Consider the following 18,964-nt stretch of genomic DNA (forward strand, 5'->3'; position numbering starts at 1 on the left):
CTCGGAAACTGGCATTACAAGAAAAATGTCGCCTCATTCACTACGGAACAAGCGAAGCCAACACGAAAATATTCAGAACGATTCATTGACTTACACCGTACAGTCTCATTATAGTAAAATAAAATAAATATATTCACAACTAATTTCCAAAATGGGGTAATTAGTGACATATTTCGACTATTGAATGTAATATTCGATATGCCCAATATACATTTCACTGAGATATATTTGTATCCAACGTGGCAGGGGCCAGCTTGCCGCTGTCACCTAGATTAATTGGATTTGTTATCGGTGTTTCTCATCACTTGAAAATTTGTCGAAAATGTAAATTTATATACAATTATAAGTATATTTATTGATTATTTTGCTTTTCATACCTATCCGCTCTAAACGACTCTATTTGTTAATGTCAAAATTGTTAATTTTTAAGCTTTTTGTTTGATTTTTAATCTTGGTACTTTAATGTTTCATTTATTATCATATATGTATATATTTGAGATACAAAAAGACATAGTTCAAATTCTTTTTAAATTTTTATTTGGATTATAAGCAAGATATCACAAGCACAACTAGTTAGTAAATAAATAATTTGCACTGAGCAAATTATTCCATTTGAGACCAATTAAGCAAACCTTTTTTTTTCTGCAGTAAAACTCCTATATCCTATCTATAAGAAAAACATATCCTGTATAACATCAACACAATATGGATATTTATCTCTTGGCTTTATTCTAACATGTACTATACGTCAAGACTCACACTGGCTTTAATCTGGGAGCCTTAGTCTTTATCCATTAAGCGACTTGATCCGGCAGTTTTGATTCGATTTGAAGATCAGCACATTCTTATAAAAGTTTTCTAAGATATAATGCACATAAACTATTACTGTGTCTTTAATACCTTTAAACATCTCAACACTTTTACATCCAAACCTAAGAACGCACACAACTTCAAAGTATAAATAAATAGAATGGTTTTAACCCAAGGGAATAACAGAACTCCGCTAAAGTAATAAAATTACTTTTTTGTCTCTAGAGGAGAAATTTATATAGCGGGCGAATTGATATAATCATAATTATTACAATACGGTGTCATTGAGAGCCACATTAAAATGTAAAATCCCGTTTCGGGGTGATTAAATTTCCTCTCCCTTCTCCCGTTTAACTCACTCCTGGACATATTATTGTAGCTGTATTCATGTATCTCGTTATGAAAATGCTGATCTTGAAAAATGCCGTTCGCAAATTCTGGTTGATGCGGCTTACCTGTAACAAAATATGATTTATTTCAATTTGCTCTCATATTTATGACTACCGCTTAATAGAATTTGATAGAATTTTTAACTGACTGCAGAAACGAGACGATACTCAATTCTATTTTGTGTCTTTGTGTGTGTATTTCTTGATATCTTTGCCCAATTTTATGATGGTTTTAAATTTTAGTTTTTCTTTCGGAAATCTTACTAAAAATGTACGAGTAATGATCGTGTTACAACCTTTTTTATATTTTTTATATATAACTTTATGTAAAATTTAAAAGTGCTCGTTAAAATCTGCAAAGGCATTTTAAAGCTTCTTTTGTATTTTTCACTTCTGTTTTCAATAAAAATTTTTGATAATAATTTCATAAATTTAAAAATAGTTATATAATAATTCATCGTTCATGCTACACTAGCTCTATGTCGTAGTTTCGTTCATGTGAATTAATGACTACATAAAGTACTCGTATACTATCTGCTAAGGTGGAATATAACCTACCAAATTTCATTAAAATCTGTGCAGTAGTTTTTGCTTGAAAGAGTAACAGACATCCTTCCATCTATCCACCATTCCTCACAGTCTTTCACATTTATAATATTAATTTACTATTTATACCATCTGCCAAATATTGGTTGTACCTGAGTTTGTAAGTCAGTTTTATCAGTTGACGCCACAACAATTTGTTATGAAATTTAGCGTTTTATTTGAGAAATAACACAGAATACTTTTTATCTCAGTGAGTCAATAACTAAAATAAATGTTATATATAAATAAAGTCGTGGATGGTATGGGTTGTTAAATAATATAGACAAACATACTTACTAAACAAACAAAAAGTGAACATTGAAACGATAATGTCAGTCTAGTTCATAAAATAAAAAAGGGATACGGCTATAAATAATAGAAGGCTATTTTTATGATAAGATCAGATACCCATATATATTTTAATATCTTAAATTGTTAGCACTTTTTTGGCATTTAAAATATACACTATATATAGTAAAGCACAAAAATAACAATTGAATTTAACTTCAAATTCAATCTCACAGTAACGTTAACGTATTAAAATTCCAAACTGTCCAGCGGATAGATATTTGCTAGCTAATATTGTCCACCCTTTTTCAGCATAGGGTTATTGGAAAATGCCCTTTTCTATAATGTAATGAATAAAAAAATGTTCCTGGTATTGTAGATGCCCACGAGCTAACTACTATAATCGTTTTCCATAAAACATACTATGTGCTTATTTGTCACAACATTAGTATAAAAGACATAAAAAACGAATTTGAAAATTAGGCTCTTAATTCATAATAATAGATATATAATTAATAGATATAACTGAAATACAAAAATTCTTTATTATTGTTATTAATTCGATTACAACATTTTGTATATGATTTCACGATATCTTCGCCAGCTTATTCAGCAAAGGAATAGACGATTAAAAAAATGATCATCAAACAATGCAAACCCATTCGCATAAAAAAGAATTTATTTTCATATAGGATACAGACAAAAAAATAAGGCCGAATTGTTTGAAAACATTTAGGTACCAACATAAATACGTTTCAATCCATTACCATAAGAAGGAAAGGGGTAAAAACACCGTTTCTTTTTTGGGAATTAATAGAGACTTATACCGGTGTTAGATTTTATGTAACTTGCAGAAGAAAATAAGGAAAAAGATTCAGAAAATAAAATGTATCTTAATATTATAAAGAGGAATGATTATAGGTAAAAATATATATATATATATATATATATATATATATATATATATATATATATATATATATATATATATATATATATATATATATATATATATATCGAATTATGTAACTATATCAATTTCATATAAATTTCATTGTATGACGCACTTAATCCTGGCCAGAGGTTGATGCAGTCCTATATAAGCTAAATGTTCTAGTTATAGGGTGTCAGGATAATAACCGTTAATAGTGAACTCAGTAAATCTGCACAATGAATTTTATATAATTTTATGAATAAACATTAAATCTGCAATTACGACGCGTCTTAAGAGAGGTAATGTTCAAGAAGGACAGACTATAAATGCGATATGTTACGGGTTAAGCTATATTGCACTTGGAAGTTACATATAAATAATTATTTCACTTATATAAAGCTACATTATCAGAGAATAACATAGACTGTATATTATTTTAAGAAAATCTATTTATCCTAATATGTGATAAATGAATACAGTTTTGTTTAGTAGATATTGCGTGATGCTGGAACGTACTAATAGACAGTTAGCTTCTATTGCTATTTCTTATTAAAACATCTTGTAATTTTTTTAAAATAAGTATCTCCTATGCAAGATATACAATGGGAATAACTATGAACACCCATGCTTGTATAATATGAAGAAATAAATAACTAATATGTGAAGTATATTGTAACAGCTCAGCATGTCTCACCTATACGACATACCTGGAAATCCAAAACATAATCTCGTGTAATTAGAGTTGAATAATTAATCTTAGTAAATGTTAAACTGGGACGAATTTAGAACATTAATGTAAGGTAGCATTGTTTCGTTGTTTATATTCATATTATCCAGTACCAGCACCGACTTCGCAAGGTTTTAGAAAATAAAATACATACATAAAAATATATAAAATACATAAATAAAATATACAAATTTTACTCATTGATGATGTAACTTTCTATAGGTGACTTTTTAAATTCGATTAAGTAGTTTTTGAGCATTGTAAAGACAAAGAAAAATCGAATCTTTCTTCTCAATAATATGAAAGGTGATAGGTGAGGAAAAAAGCAGGCCCGTCAGCCCATTGTGTTGAGTTGCTGTTAACCTGTTAATTCTACAAGAATTAACAGGTTAACAGCGGGAACCACGTAGAAGTCGAACTGATAGACTGCTAGAAATGGGGCTGTTAGACCCCATTATTAACAATCTCTTTTCCCCTGTAATATTATGAGTAGATTAGATATAAGTAAATCAAGTATACGATGATAAAGGTTGATTAACTTACAAGTAGTTCATTCCTGTTAGCAACGATTTAACACCGAGTTTATCGCTTATCACTATCTTTATTACTTCACGTTATAGAATTTCCTCTTAGGATCTGTGTTTACTATTAAATATTATTTACCCATTTTCAAAACAATTATGGAGAAATTTGTATTTACATGTAGGGCATAGGATAAAGCCTAACCTTGAGATAGACATATGAACAACATATTTGTATTTCATAATAACTTACAGTTATCTAATCATGAAATCAATACATCATCACCAGTATATAAAGAAGCTGGCCAGGCCACACGATCTTGTGTACAATAGGTGTAAATTTTGTATTACATATGATTTGGAATTGTTAAATAATAAAGATAAAAGAGACAAACACAAAAATAAAAATATAGGCATATTTTTAAATACCTGTTGTTTATATTTATAACAGATTTAAAAAAAATTAAATAAGAATAGGTATAAATAATCAAAAAGTTAAATATACCCAGTCTTTGCCCCTTTGGGTCATTTACCAAAACAGGAGGAAATAGGAGGAATAAAATAGGCGGAAGTTCAATCAATTACACTGAATTATTACACTCCATTTATTACATCACGACTGATGTTTTTCGTCGCAAACAATAACCACCGATGCTATTTGAATTATTTAATTCTATTTCATCCAAATTGATTGATTGTCAAGAAAAGTCGAATCTTTATTTTTCTAAATCTATGTTCATGTTCTTTTTTAACAGGTATAATTTAAAATATATCTAATAAACTATATAAAAATCTACACTATATAATTAAATGCTAGGATTTAGAACCTGTAATATTATTTCTACGATTTTTCACGAAAATTATTTATCTATTTTTAGCTAATTTTAGCGAAAAAAAGAGACCTGAAATGAATGTTTTTTAGTTATATTAAGTTGAAAAAATAATATAAAGCCATAACGACTATAAAAATTAGGGATTATTTATAATCTAGAAGATATTAACCCAATTTAGGACTATTACATTAAAATAAATCGCGACAAGCTGTATGTCATGAGATACAGCGATATTAAATGCGGCAGAGATTTGTTATAGCAATTTTCTTCAATCCGCGAGGAAGCAAACTAATTCAAGAAACATTAAAGTTCAATTCACATTAAAAGTTGCATTGCAGTTTGTTCGGTTAGACGATGACATTTGAAGATTTTTATTGACGAATTTTTACTTTTACAATTAATATTTAATCTTTAAAACCTAATTAATTACAAAAGTAATGACCAATATGGTTTTAATCTTTACCAAAGTTAGTGCTGTTCAAACTGGAATCTAGTGATATGGAGTTGTTTTTTTATATAATAAATTCATATCAAAATACTACTAAGGAACAATTTTTTTATTTATTTCTTATATAAAAATTATTACTATAGCATTGGTTCTTTAAATGGGTGTTTTTAAGGTACATAATCCATATCTAATGGCCTTGGTATTCCAGGGTTCATAGTCCATTAGTAACCGCTCACTGTGAAACTAGTCATAGGTATGGTTTATACTGAATAAAATCTTTATTAAACCAATCTTCACAACTCTGTGAATAAATAACCCTTTTTATCTTTCTTTTTTACTTGATGTCAACATTAATTGACAGCTGAAACCAATTTAGTACATTCAAGCGTCGCTAGTTAAACAAATAATTAAAAAATCTAGGTACAGACTTTTCAACCCTTATGACTTCATAAAAGGTGAGTGAATAAAATGGCAGTCGCAGACTGATGGCCGATGTGGAAGGTTATGGAACTTCTGGTAGTAATAGTCAATCTTTGAGTGTTAGGAATCACACGCATTTTAATGGTAGCGGAATTAAACAAAATAAATTTATTATCATAATAATTTTATTATAATAGAGATGAAAATCTGTCAAATTGAATTTTACAATTAACAGTCATAGATACGTTTGGTTAGTTTATATAATTAACTTTATATAATTATATTATTATGATAAAAATATAGTGAGTTACCTATAGAGTATAGCAGAAAGATAACATTTCAATTATAATAAAAAAATACATATAAAGAACGCTCGTATGAAAATGAAACCCTCTTGTTGTTAATATTGACTAGTAAGCTTAATAGGATTTATGATTAACATAATTTTAATATTGCTTTGTAACCTTGAAAGTACTTTTAGACCCAGCGGTCGCCAACGGTTAACAAGTTGGAATACCTACGTGTATGTGTATAATATTATAAATAAAGGGCTATATTTTTATAACGTAAAATAAAAAATGTATATTATTTCTATAATTTACGAAATGAGAAAAGTTACTTATATTAAATACGATAAAATTTAAAATACGGACCTAATTACATACACCGCTATTACAATCAATTAAGATTAAATAGTTTCAAATAAAAAAAAAAACCATAAAAATCTACTGACATATAAACAAATAACTGTTATATTACCCTTTATATTGTTGTTTTTTTATCTGTAAACTTTATTTCAATGGTCGAGACATCGACAGCACCGTCCCTCTTAAAACATTACCAAAGCCTATCTGCGGTTGCCAAACCGCCTGCAAATCGTGGCAACTACTGACGTAACTCCCTTATGGGAAAGTCTATGTTCAGCTGTGAGCAATTAGTGGCTGATATAATAAACTTTAACTAATTATTTATTCCTTTACTGTTACTCGTTATTTCAATAAATACACCCAAATATTAATTCAATAAATACACCCAAATATTAATTATTTTTTTTATTACTTTCAGTACTAAATAAAAATTAAATTCTTAGCGTCTTCTTAAATAGTATTCAATCAAGGAAATTCAATACTTTTTTTAAAGAAACAAATCAAAAACAGCACAAATTTCAGAATGCACATTATTTTTACTTATTTAAGTTTCATTAAAAAAGATTATTCATTATACTGGTGGAATAAGCTATTGACCCATACAAATTATATTAATAATTTTAACTTTACCCTGTGCAGATGAAATGATATTTTCAATTCTAGTCGAATGATAAAATATTCGAATAAGTCTTGAGAGTTTCTATATTGCCTTCATTATAAAAGGAGTCGCCGCCTACGTACCGTTTGAACCATGACGCAAGTGACAAATATTTTTAAATTATTCCATAACGACATTGTAATTATTTTGCTTATACGTCTACAAAATAAGTAACTAATTTAATTGATAAATATTCTTCTTGTGTAATGTTTGAGATTGATAGGTAGAGCTATGCTTAATTTTAATTAAGAAAATGTTTTTTTCAATAATAGGAATATTGTAGTCGTTATTAAAGGCCACATAAAATATATGTTAAATAAAATTATGATTCGCGAATTCTTTACGTATGACAACTCTCTATATTCCCAGCGCGGTTGAAACGAAAATTAGATTAATCCCCCACACGCCTAGCTGAATAATTACTCCATTTTGCAGATCAGCAACAAGCAACAAGTTCAACTGATTTAGAGTTTCTGTGAACTTTATTAGCAGGGCATAAATTTTCAATACTTAATTACTTTGTATAGGATATAGACAATTTTCAAATATGGAGTTATTATTCCGAGTGTCAGTTAATATGGCAATATAATTTCAGAAGCAGTTAGTGATATTATTATATCAAGGGCAAAAGATTGTTAATAATGGAGTCTTACATCCTTATTGCTATACCTTATCAGGTCGACCTCTATGCAACCCCCTGTAAACCACCATGGTTAATTCTTAAATTCGTTACGATGAACTCATTGACCTGTTTTCATCCTCACCTATCATTTTTCACTGGTGCCCTGCCAACGCATACCGATAGCACAAGCAGGGTTCCATTCCATTATCGCCCATAAAAAAATACACTGCTTCATTTTGATGATGGTGATTCCTTCCGATCTATATATTGGCATATTTTTGATATATTAAAATATATAAAAAAATATATTATATGTGTTTATTTAAAAAAATATTTAAAGGATGGAATCGATAATGTATGCCAAAAACAATAAATATATTAAATTAATAAATATATTATGTTAATTCTATATAAGGCTTGTATACTAAAATCTAGTAGCGAAGATAATGCCTATGACAGACTCAAAATTTCCTCTTTTTTACTCATACTCATACTTAAATCAGTATTAACAGCATAGTAACAGAAGTATATGTATTTACTATTGTGTATATATTATATACTTTTAGTTTATTTAGCATAAAACGAGTATAAGCTCAAAATAGCTGATGCAGTTTTTTTTTTAATATAGCTAAAAATAACAGCTCATGAATTAACATAGGATTTGAACCTATGACCCCGAGTGCAACAACCTACTTCTGAGGAATATTAGATAGCGTTTAAGGCGAAGCACGTTAAGAACGCATGCCGTCTTTTATTTAAGGGAGGGAACGGTAGTAAGTTCTAAGCGTAGAGCGGTAATATTCTTTTTTATTTATTAATTAGCTTTCGCAGTATTAAAAGGAGTATTAATACATACTAACAGGCTAATATCGTCGTTATAAGAAAATAAATCCAAATCTCTGGCTTGGATGAATCGTGAAATATTTATCAATGTTTAGGCAATATAATACTCAATAAATAGAGACAGTAATTTTTTTTTTCTATTCAACTTTTTGAAAGATTAGTGGTGACAGGTATTTTTCTTATTAACTTTTTACCTATTGTACCTATCAGCCGTTAATCGTCCACTGCTGACTGATAGCCTCCTACATAAAGAGGGTTTTGCCCGTAGTTGCCAAGCTTGGCAGGCGGGTTGGCAGCCGCTGTTTGGCTTTTGGTAATATTTTAAGTGGGCTGCTGCTACCTATCTCTAAACCATAAACTCCCTTAATCGTTTCTTACGATACCCACAAGATAGAAAGGCGTAACCTATTATATGCTGGGACCTATACAGGTACCTATTACTTATTGCTGAAAGAAGGATAATTATTTCCCTTAGCAGTAGGGTAAAAGAAACCACATAAGTAAATCCACTACCACACAGTTTACCACCACGCTATGATCTTATATCACGCGCCATATCTTAATAAAAGAAGGAATGTGAACAAGAATGCCGCTTATAGACCAGGCTTAAGGGTAAGTACGGATAGACAGATAAAAAAACTCCATAGTGGTGAAATATTCAACCTTTCACCTCCATTTGTCTAAGACGGGAAGATACAGGATTTGGCAGCGTAATCAATTCACTTTGTAAGATTATTTCAACGTTTGGGTAAAAGAATTTATCTACCTACGTAAGATTTTCTTTTTTTAAATGAATAATATATAACTTTATGTCGATGCTAGCGATTGTGTAGAATTTGGAATTCTCCTTTACAAATGTACTCTCTTTTAAAAATATAAGTAAAACTCTGTACTAGAAAAGTAATTATATTATAGAGAAGTAACTGTTGGTAGAATTTTGTATGTCTCTTAGGGATCTATATTACTAAGATGTACAAATCTCCTACAATAGTCCTGTATCTAAAGGCACAGAAATGTATACATTTCACAACAAATTCATTCGTAATATAAGCTCAAATCATATTTTATGTAACCGTAATATATGATAATAAGTCATTAGTTACCCGTTTCAAATTTACGATCGTTGTGACCTGTTACCTGATATGTTACAGGCGGTGGGTAAATGAATTAAGAGGGTTTCATAATATGTAGCTATGTAAGTAGGTATGCTCGTCTTGATCTATAGATGTCTACTATTTACACTATTCAGTCTTCAGTGAATATGGAATTTATACATATATCATTTAATATCAAAGAAATAATGATAAGATTAAATTGTAGATAATAGTGCAGTATTTGCTATTTGCATGATACAGAACCCTAATGATGAATAAATTGTAAATATGAAATAAATTTTAACTTAGAATGTTTCGTCACACACGCGCTTGTAACCTCGTAGGCTCATCAACGTACTTGTACATACGTAATGTAACACATATACTCTCGCTATGATAATACATAAATGTGTATCCATATAGAGACCATGACATGTTCACTTATGTAATGCCTGAATTGTAAAAAGGAAATAAATTTCAACTTAGAATATTTCGTCACACACCCACTTGTAATCTGGAAGGTTCAACAATGTACACATATATACCTAACACGTCTACTCGGGGGAAGAGATTGTTAGTAAAGGGTAGAATAGTCCCCATTACTATCAATATACCCTTTCAGGTCGACCTCCACGCGGTTCCCTCTGGAAACTATCGTGACAAATTTATCGTTAAATTCGTCACAATGGACTAATTGACCTTCTTTTTCATCCTCACCTATCACCTTTCACTTGTACACCGCCAGTGTATACCGATAGCGCAGACAGGGTTACCATGCCATTTTCATCTATTAAAAAAAACACGTCCACTCTCACCTATGACAATACATAGTAGTGTGGATGCCACAATTGTATAATGTGAAAATTATAAAAGGGATATAAATTTAAACTTAGAATTTTTCATCACACACGTGTTCGTCAACGTTTTGGCTCAACAGTATATACGTATATACACAACAAGTCTGCACAATACATGATTGAGTATCCCTACAGAACCCATGGTACCCATATAATCGGCCCGAAATAGACACACTCACGCAGAGCACGGCAGTATGCACGTAACCTCTCTCGCTGATGGGTTCATGTAAGTATACTCCTCGTTGGTAAGAACTAGTTTATACGGGCTCATTTGTAGTGCAATCAAGAAGAGTAAATACGCAGCTACGAATATCAACACTCGAGTGTACACGTATGTATGTATGTCTATTATTATACTATTTCTTTTAAAAATACAAATTATACGATCGTTGACCCTTTGTTCTATTCATAGATGATCCATTGTAGGTAAACTAAATAATACTAAACAAATTGTAAAAGCTCAATGAATAAACTGTTTACAAAATAAAAATATTTAACAAATTATATAATAAATATATAATTAATATTGAAATAAACCTAATAGTATTAATTAATTCAATTTATGAATTTACAGGGTACAAAGGTATAACACATTAGTCCTCAGGAATGGCAACGCATGGGGGTATCATAGGAGAAACAATATACTCTGTTACTTCCATGGTTATATATATACTGTTCATATTTATAGGCGACGGTTACCACTTTCCATCAGGTGGACCATCAGCTTGATTGCCATTCTAAGTTGATTAAAAAATATACATATTAAGATAAACATTAATAAATATATAGAATATGGGATACAATTATTACAAATGGCCCCTTTTACATAGCGCTTGAATATAATTTCAATTAACATAGCTATAAATTTTGAAAACAAAACTCTATTCAAATATTAGCCTTATTTTGCCATTACACAAGTCTCGCTCAAAATTTAAGAGGCGATTATTATGATTTGTTGTATTTTAGCAGTCTGTTTAATTAGTTAAGTAATTATTACAAAATAATTATTGTAAAAATTTTCTATTGAATGTTTAATCATCGCCATTTATAAAAATCGGTCATTTAAAAAATGGTATGAATTATTTTTATTTCTTACATTCTCTCATATTTAAGTAAAAACGAAAAAAGAAATAAAAATCAATTTTAAAATGTAATTCTTTCATACATACGATATTTCAATTGGATTAGTAATCGATTTTAAAATTTTAATTTAGTCTCCCTATCAAAAGGAAAAAAGACATATTTTTCAATTGTGTATATATATATATATATATTGTAAGAAAAATACACAATTGAAAAATATGTCTTTTTTCCTTTTGATAGAGAAGAATTTTGAAAGGAAATAGGAGACTAAATCAAAATTTTATGATGTGTAAATTTATAAATGTGTAAAATTATTCCAAATTTCAAATCAATTACATTGATAATTGCTGAGATTTAGCGCTGTGATAGACGGTTGGACGGAAAGTCGCACTATATGGACGCCTTTGTACGTATGAGTTTGTTCATTACCTCTTGACATCTTAACTGCTGAACCAATTGTCATGAAATCCAGCATACACGTATAATAACGTAAAAGAAATTGGCTATTCTTATTTCATATTCCTAGTGAATCAATATATCTTAGTTACGGACATAAACGTGAGTAAAACTAGTAAACATATTGCACACAAAGAATACATTATATTAAATTATTTTAATGATTTACAACAGGCGACCTTAACTCTGTAAGGATTCTCTTCAAGCAAACTCAGAATGAAAAGGAGAATTCATTATTATTTTCTTGCTGAATTTTAATAAAAAAAAAAGATTTGCCATATAACATTCAGACAGACAGTACATAAATCATATAGATAGACAAATATGAAATAAATTAAAAGAGTCCTTGTTTGTACGTTTTGCTACAGGACCATAAAAAATACATACGAGTACATAAAATGTCCATTTCACGCTCTTAAGTTAAATTCATGAAATGTTGCTATAAACATTTCTAAAAAGTAAGCCACTCCATTATAATTACTAATCTTCAGATTAAAATATCAGTCACGCGTCCAACTCCCCGAAATAAATCCAATTTTAATGTCCATATTCATAAGGGGATGTTTTAAAAGGATTTAGGTAGATGCTGGAACCAAAATCAACGGAGCATTTTCGGTTGCGTACGGCATTTAGATTGAAAATTGTTCACGAGATGAGAAGAGGATGTTGAAATGAGTTTATATTGTGCTTAAAATTGTATGACAAAATGATGTACACTAAAATCTATATGCACACTAAAATCTATATTAGCATCTGTCGTGTTTTTTTTTTAATATCTTTTTTCTTATGAGCATGTAAAAAATCTTGAGAAAACGAATAAAAAGACATATTAACAAAGTAAATTTATAAGTAATATAGATATGCAAAAACAATATTATATAGACATGTCTATTATGTAAATATTATTATGTTTAAACTTTCATATGAACGTCTCGACAAATTTATATTTAAATTGTTTTATTATAAGTTAGAATTGGAATACGTACTGAAATGTTGCCAATTAAGGGAACGAAAATTCCCCACCACGTAACTCCTTGCCTTCCACATGACCTAACTTCTCAGTAACTTTCCTTTCTGCCTCGAGCTTCTTGCGGTTTCAAGAGCATTATAACAATCTAAACTTCAAAACTCTTCCACTTATTAAAATGAATAAATTCAACGGAATAAAACATTTCCAAATCTTCCCATTGTCCATAAACTTTGATTAGAACGTTTTAAAATGGGAATTGGTTCGAAAGGTTTGAAAAGCGGAACATAACTTTTTAATCTTAACCATCATCAATTTGATTTACATTACATTTTTATTTTACTATGTTGGCAGACATGCATACGGCCGTTTATTGGTGAAAGGAAACTTAGCCTGTGGTCACTTTGAAATATTATTGCATGTGTGTTGTCTACCCTAAAAAAATACTTTGTATGCCTTTTCACTGAAAAATATAATCACCGTATAGTTTAGTTTTGCAGTACAGAAAGGGGTGACCCATTTTATACCGTATGGTCCCAGCATAGAACGGGCTACCCTTTCCTTTTCCACGGGTGTCGTAAGAGGTGACTAACGGAACTTAATAGTCGAGAGATGGGCAGCAGCGTCCCTCTTAAAACATCATCAAAAACCTAATTGCGGTTGCCAATCCGCAACCCCTTCTCCCTTCCCTTATGAGTGAGACTTAGGTTCAGCAGTGGACAGTAACAGCTGATATAATGATAGTTTAATTATGTACTTTTTATTTGCACTTGGTGATTAAGTTAGACTAAGTTCAATATACTATTCCCAATCCCGACATAGAAGACATATTAGTTGGCAATTTTTGAAATTTTCGAGCTATTTTGCTAGTCCAATAAATAGTTGCGTGAAGTGAGGAGTAAAAAGAGTATAATAAAAAGTACGAGACAAAATTTCTGTGCCAACAAAGTGAAGTGGTAGACATTGTTCCTTAATTGCCAAAAGATACGAAGTTATGATAAATGTTTTAATAAGGATGTTAGTAACCCCAATTAAACGGGGGTCAAATGGAATGACCTAGATAAGAAAATATTAAGTACTTATCTGATAAAACGAGCTCTTTAATCACGAAAATTGGAATATGAAATGACAAATGATAAAAGATTTGTAACTCTTAACATTATTGAGACTGGGATTAAAATCGTATAATAGTGATTTAGTAACTACGATAAATAATTATCTGTAATAACCCAACATTATTTACATACGTATCTCGGCGATTTCACCTAGTACAAATTTATAGTCAATGGAAATATGAAAATTAAATATATATAATTCCAAAGCAATAAGTATATCATTCTAATGCCAAAGCAATGCTAAGATATTACAAAATTATGTATTTTTTTAAGTTTGGTTTTATATCCCACTACTGGACAGCAGTCTGTTTGTTTGTTCTAATTTTATCATATGTTTGAAAACAATAAATTTAATTGTCGTCACTGAAAGTGTTATACGGACCTTCGATAATCTTTTTAATAAAATACAACAAAACCTAGAGCCAGCCTTAAAAATTCTTAGACAACAAGCAACGAATATCCATTCACGATAAAGTATCTTAATATTCAGAAAGGGATGATTTTACGATAAAAAAAAGGTCAAAAAGGGTCGTAAAAATGTTACCCTTACATTGGTATTACAAGATCAGGAAGTCAAATATCGCTTCCTAGTAGGCCTTAATAGGTATTTTAATGGCTCGCCTTAGTGAGAAGGTAGTTTATTCACTGCCGAATTCATTATTTGAGTTGTTTGAAAAGAGAATTTTATAAACGTAGCAACTTCTTTCTTGTTCATTGTTAATGTTTCTTTAATTTTTGTTTTCGAAAGCTATCCTTTATGACGTATGCAAAAGACACCATATTTATGCAGCAATAAAGACAAGAATTCATTGATTTAGGTATATGTTAAATATTTATCTACAAAAGACTAGGCCTTGATAATTGTCGTAACTTATGACTCCAGTGGATTACTTTCCCTAACCCAGATAGACCTCGTCTGTGTCTACATATGTGACTAACACCGAAACTTTATCGTCAAGTGTTACGTTTACCACAACCTCAAATTAACATAATGTCTGACTATTCCATCTGTGCCCACATTTATGAGCATATTTTTATTGCACTATATAAATTCAGAATAAGGCGGAATATTATTAAAGTGTAGAGTAACAAGGAACGACAGGATAAAAAATACATGAGAAAGAGTGAAACTCATTCCAGTGATAGAGAAGTTGCAAAATTACCGACTGACTGTTTTTCAATCCGCTGCATGACTACTTTCTAATAGAAAATGTATTTTTTAGGTAAATATAAACAATTGCCATGACAATATAGGTGTCAGTCTATTAAACTAACTGTGGCCCGTGTCTTTTTCCCAATTTATTAAATTTTTCTAAAAACTTTTTTCATGGATGCTTATGTTATAAAATAAAACTACATTCTAAATTTCAGCTTTCTAGACTTAGTACAGTTAGTTTTGACCGTATCTTGATAGTTAGTCAAGAGAAACGATTATATAAATATAGATTAAGCTTTCTTCTTTTCTTACTAATATAATAAACATAAAAGTGAATTTGTTTATTTGTTTGCTTCCTTTTGAGGCTTTAACAGCTCAACCATAAAATATAATTGATATATTTGGGACTGAGAAAGCAAACGCCGTTTTTTGTCTCGTTCTATTAATATATGACGGTCATACAAACGAAATGGCGAGTAAAACTAGTCTTGATATAAACTACGTTGAATCTGTGTTAAACTCGCACTAAGGTCACCATGCATATACTTGACCGTACGATCTTTAGATATCTTCTGTGTTTTTTCATGGCGAAATGCCGTCGGTCGTTTGATAAAAAAAATTTGATACGATATTGTCACATGTACGATCCCTCGCATAAAGGACAACGACGTTACGATTATTGCGTCATATATGGAAACTGTAACAAATCAGTAGTAATCAGTAGATCATACATACTATAATCTTTCTCTTGCATAACGTTCAATAGGTATAACAATTTATCCTTATTACTATCAATGCAGATAAAGGATATGGCCTTGGATAGAGCTGGCTGGAGAAAGACGCATGAATTAGTTGCACCGACAAGAGGAAATTCTTAAATGAAAAGAAGACTATCAATGCAGTGATAGAACACAGTATATTCTACGATATCTGTCATACTCGTTTTATTCATGTTTACCTATAACTAACGGCAGGTGGAAAGAACGAGGATTCCAACCCCCACTGCTAATAATACCCAATCAAGTCAGCGTTCACGTTTACCCTTTGAAACCATTGTGATTAATTGGGATGAAACTTTAGTTTTGGCTAAACGGTGGTGAAAAAGCAGCTGTTTTTATCATCACCTATGAAGATGCACTGCAACATCTCTGCGCAAGTCGGAAAAGCGTTGACTATCGATTTCCCATTCCATTATCTGAATGCGGTCTAAAAATATACCCCTTTCTATTAGATGGACCATCATGAAATATCGTACTACTTTTTTCATATTAAAAATATTATCAACGCCCAGAATTCCTAAATTCTTGTTGAAAGTTAGGAGATACAATAACGCAAGCGTCTTTTATGAAATACCACTTGTGAGATTTTGGGGTTAAATGGACAAATTGTTAGTAACAGGGATTATTAACCTTATTACTAGCAATATACCCTATCAGGTCGAACTCCTCGTGGTTCCCTTGAAAACAATCGTGATTGATTCATTAGAAAATTTGTCACGATGGGATAACTTATCTGTAACATATCATTCTTCACTTATCATCCCTCACTGGCATTCCAGCATTCAAAGGTTTTAAATCAGGGGCATGCATTTCATTACCATTAAAAAAAATGTCCGTTGAGAAAACTGGCGACCCAAATGCACAGTTGCAACACAGGCAACCCAAATGAACTAGCCTCTTTTTATTTTGGTTTTGTATTTATTTATTTTTTATATTTATCAAACTTATTCGATTACCACTGCCCATCTAAATACTAAAAGATCTGGTGAACGTATGTCGAAAGCCGTACTGGCGATCACAGATCAGCTGGTGCTCTTCTAGGCGAAGCATTCCATAACCTTCGAGAATAAGGAAGTGATAGCTATTTCTATAGTTGTTTACATTGGATCGGATACCAGAGCAGTCTTCCAAAACTTTGGGACTATGCCCTTGAAAAAGACGCGCCAGAAGAGTTAGTAAATGTGCGCATAGTCCTAAGCACAATTGTAATAATATCGGGTTTATTTTATTATATAGGGAGAAAAGTCTGACTCTTTACGCTATGCGTGAATTTAAGTACATAAGTTCGTACAACACGTGATGGTCGTTGGTGATTTTCCCCGTCATCCAATGTCGAGTTTGACGCAAAGATGGATCCAAGAAGATCGGCCTTTTCCTTAGCGTTCTGGGCCAATGAGTCATCCTCCCTGCGCCATTTAGAAATTCTTTATGTGCAGCTTTGGCAAGAGACCAGAAAGCTCGAGTTACTAGCCAAATCTCTTGCCAATAATATGCTTACATTATCCATTTCTATGGCTATAACTCTTTTGAAAGACCTAGAGGCAAATTTAATTCTCTTTAAGAGCACTGGTGTTAGGATAAGGACGCCACACCTTTGGACTTAAAAGGCTAGGAAGCGATCCTGTTTCAGACGAGATGCTGTTATACAAAATATATACCAGGGCTGGGATTTCCGCCGACGGGCACCACAGAGTAAAAATAATAAAATTTCCATTTGAAATAAAATAGCAATGGAATATTTAAAAATGGCGTCATTTATCCATTTGTTATACTTTAAACCATTTATGGGTAAATGCATTTAAAAAAAAGCATCTCATAGTCTGCTGACCTGTAGTGCCAAACATCGACTTCTACAACCCGTGGAACGTGGTGGAAAGAAAAAATGAGAGGCATCCTGAGAACACCAATACATATATATCCGACGATCTAACGGAGCTTCGACGGAAATCACATAGTTGTCTGGGTGGGTGGTCAGCAGAAGGTCCAGCAGTGAAGGTGAAAACACATCAGGTATTCGCGTAGGCGAGGATGCGTGTAATTCTGTTTGTCATGAACAGATCTTCCCGCATAGTCGGTTGTATGTGAACCAAGCCATCATATATATGGGCATTAAAATCGCCAAGAATCACGACTTCAGCGGAAGGAATCTGTTCGAGCAGGGAATATTAGAAATATTTGGACGTGCTCAATGAGTTGGTCGGTTTCGATGTTACCGCTATGGGGCCTGTATAAATTGCATTTAGAAATTAGGATGGTCATATTTTATACGCGCAGCCATAAAATAGACAGGTTCCCCTTCAAAACAATCGCGACAGCAATTTTCCTCTCTGACATTACACCGGCACGCGAAACAAAACAATGATTCAAGTTTAATCCCGTCAATATTATTTATTTATATCTATTTATTACAAGTTACAATGCCGGCCGCGCCAATTTGCAAACAGCGTTTAGGCATGCCATTAAATGATATTGCAGAAGCTCACATTGAGCGAAGGGGATGCCGTAGAAATCTTGCCAAACGTTTACCTTGGTAAACATTAGCGTGGTTGCTCGAGAAGGTTCCAGCAACATGGTTAATGGTAATATGTATGTTATTTTTTTTTAATTCCATCACATGGTTAAATATGTAAGATAGGGGGACGGGGTTGGGGAAAAATTTTAGGAATAGGAAAGGTGTGTGTTTGTGTGGGATGGGTGTGTGGATGGTGTGTGCGTGACGTCCGTGTGTGTGT

The 18,964-nt window shown here is 31.4% G+C and overlaps 1 protein-coding gene across 1 annotated transcript in view; it reads right to left on the reverse strand.

Moving 5' to 3' along the window:
• Nucleotides 1-802: 802 nt before the first annotated feature.
• LOC128200267 (alpha-2C adrenergic receptor-like) overlaps nt 803-18,964 on the reverse strand; it is a 198,293-nt gene continuing 180,131 nt past the window's right edge. Inside the window, exon 4 of the mRNA XM_052893161.1 lies at nt 803-1,265. Within this exon, the coding sequence (XP_052749121.1) occupies nt 1,161-1,265 (105 nt within the window). The 3' untranslated portion in view covers nt 803-1,160. The remainder of the gene's footprint in view (nt 1,266-18,964) is intronic.

Source organism: Galleria mellonella, unplaced genomic scaffold (assembly GCF_026898425.1).
Source record: "Galleria mellonella isolate WM207_F2 unplaced genomic scaffold, CSIRO_AGI_GalMel_v1 utg172, whole genome shotgun sequence".
Classification (NCBI taxonomy): Eukaryota; Metazoa; Arthropoda; class Insecta; order Lepidoptera; family Pyralidae; genus Galleria; species Galleria mellonella.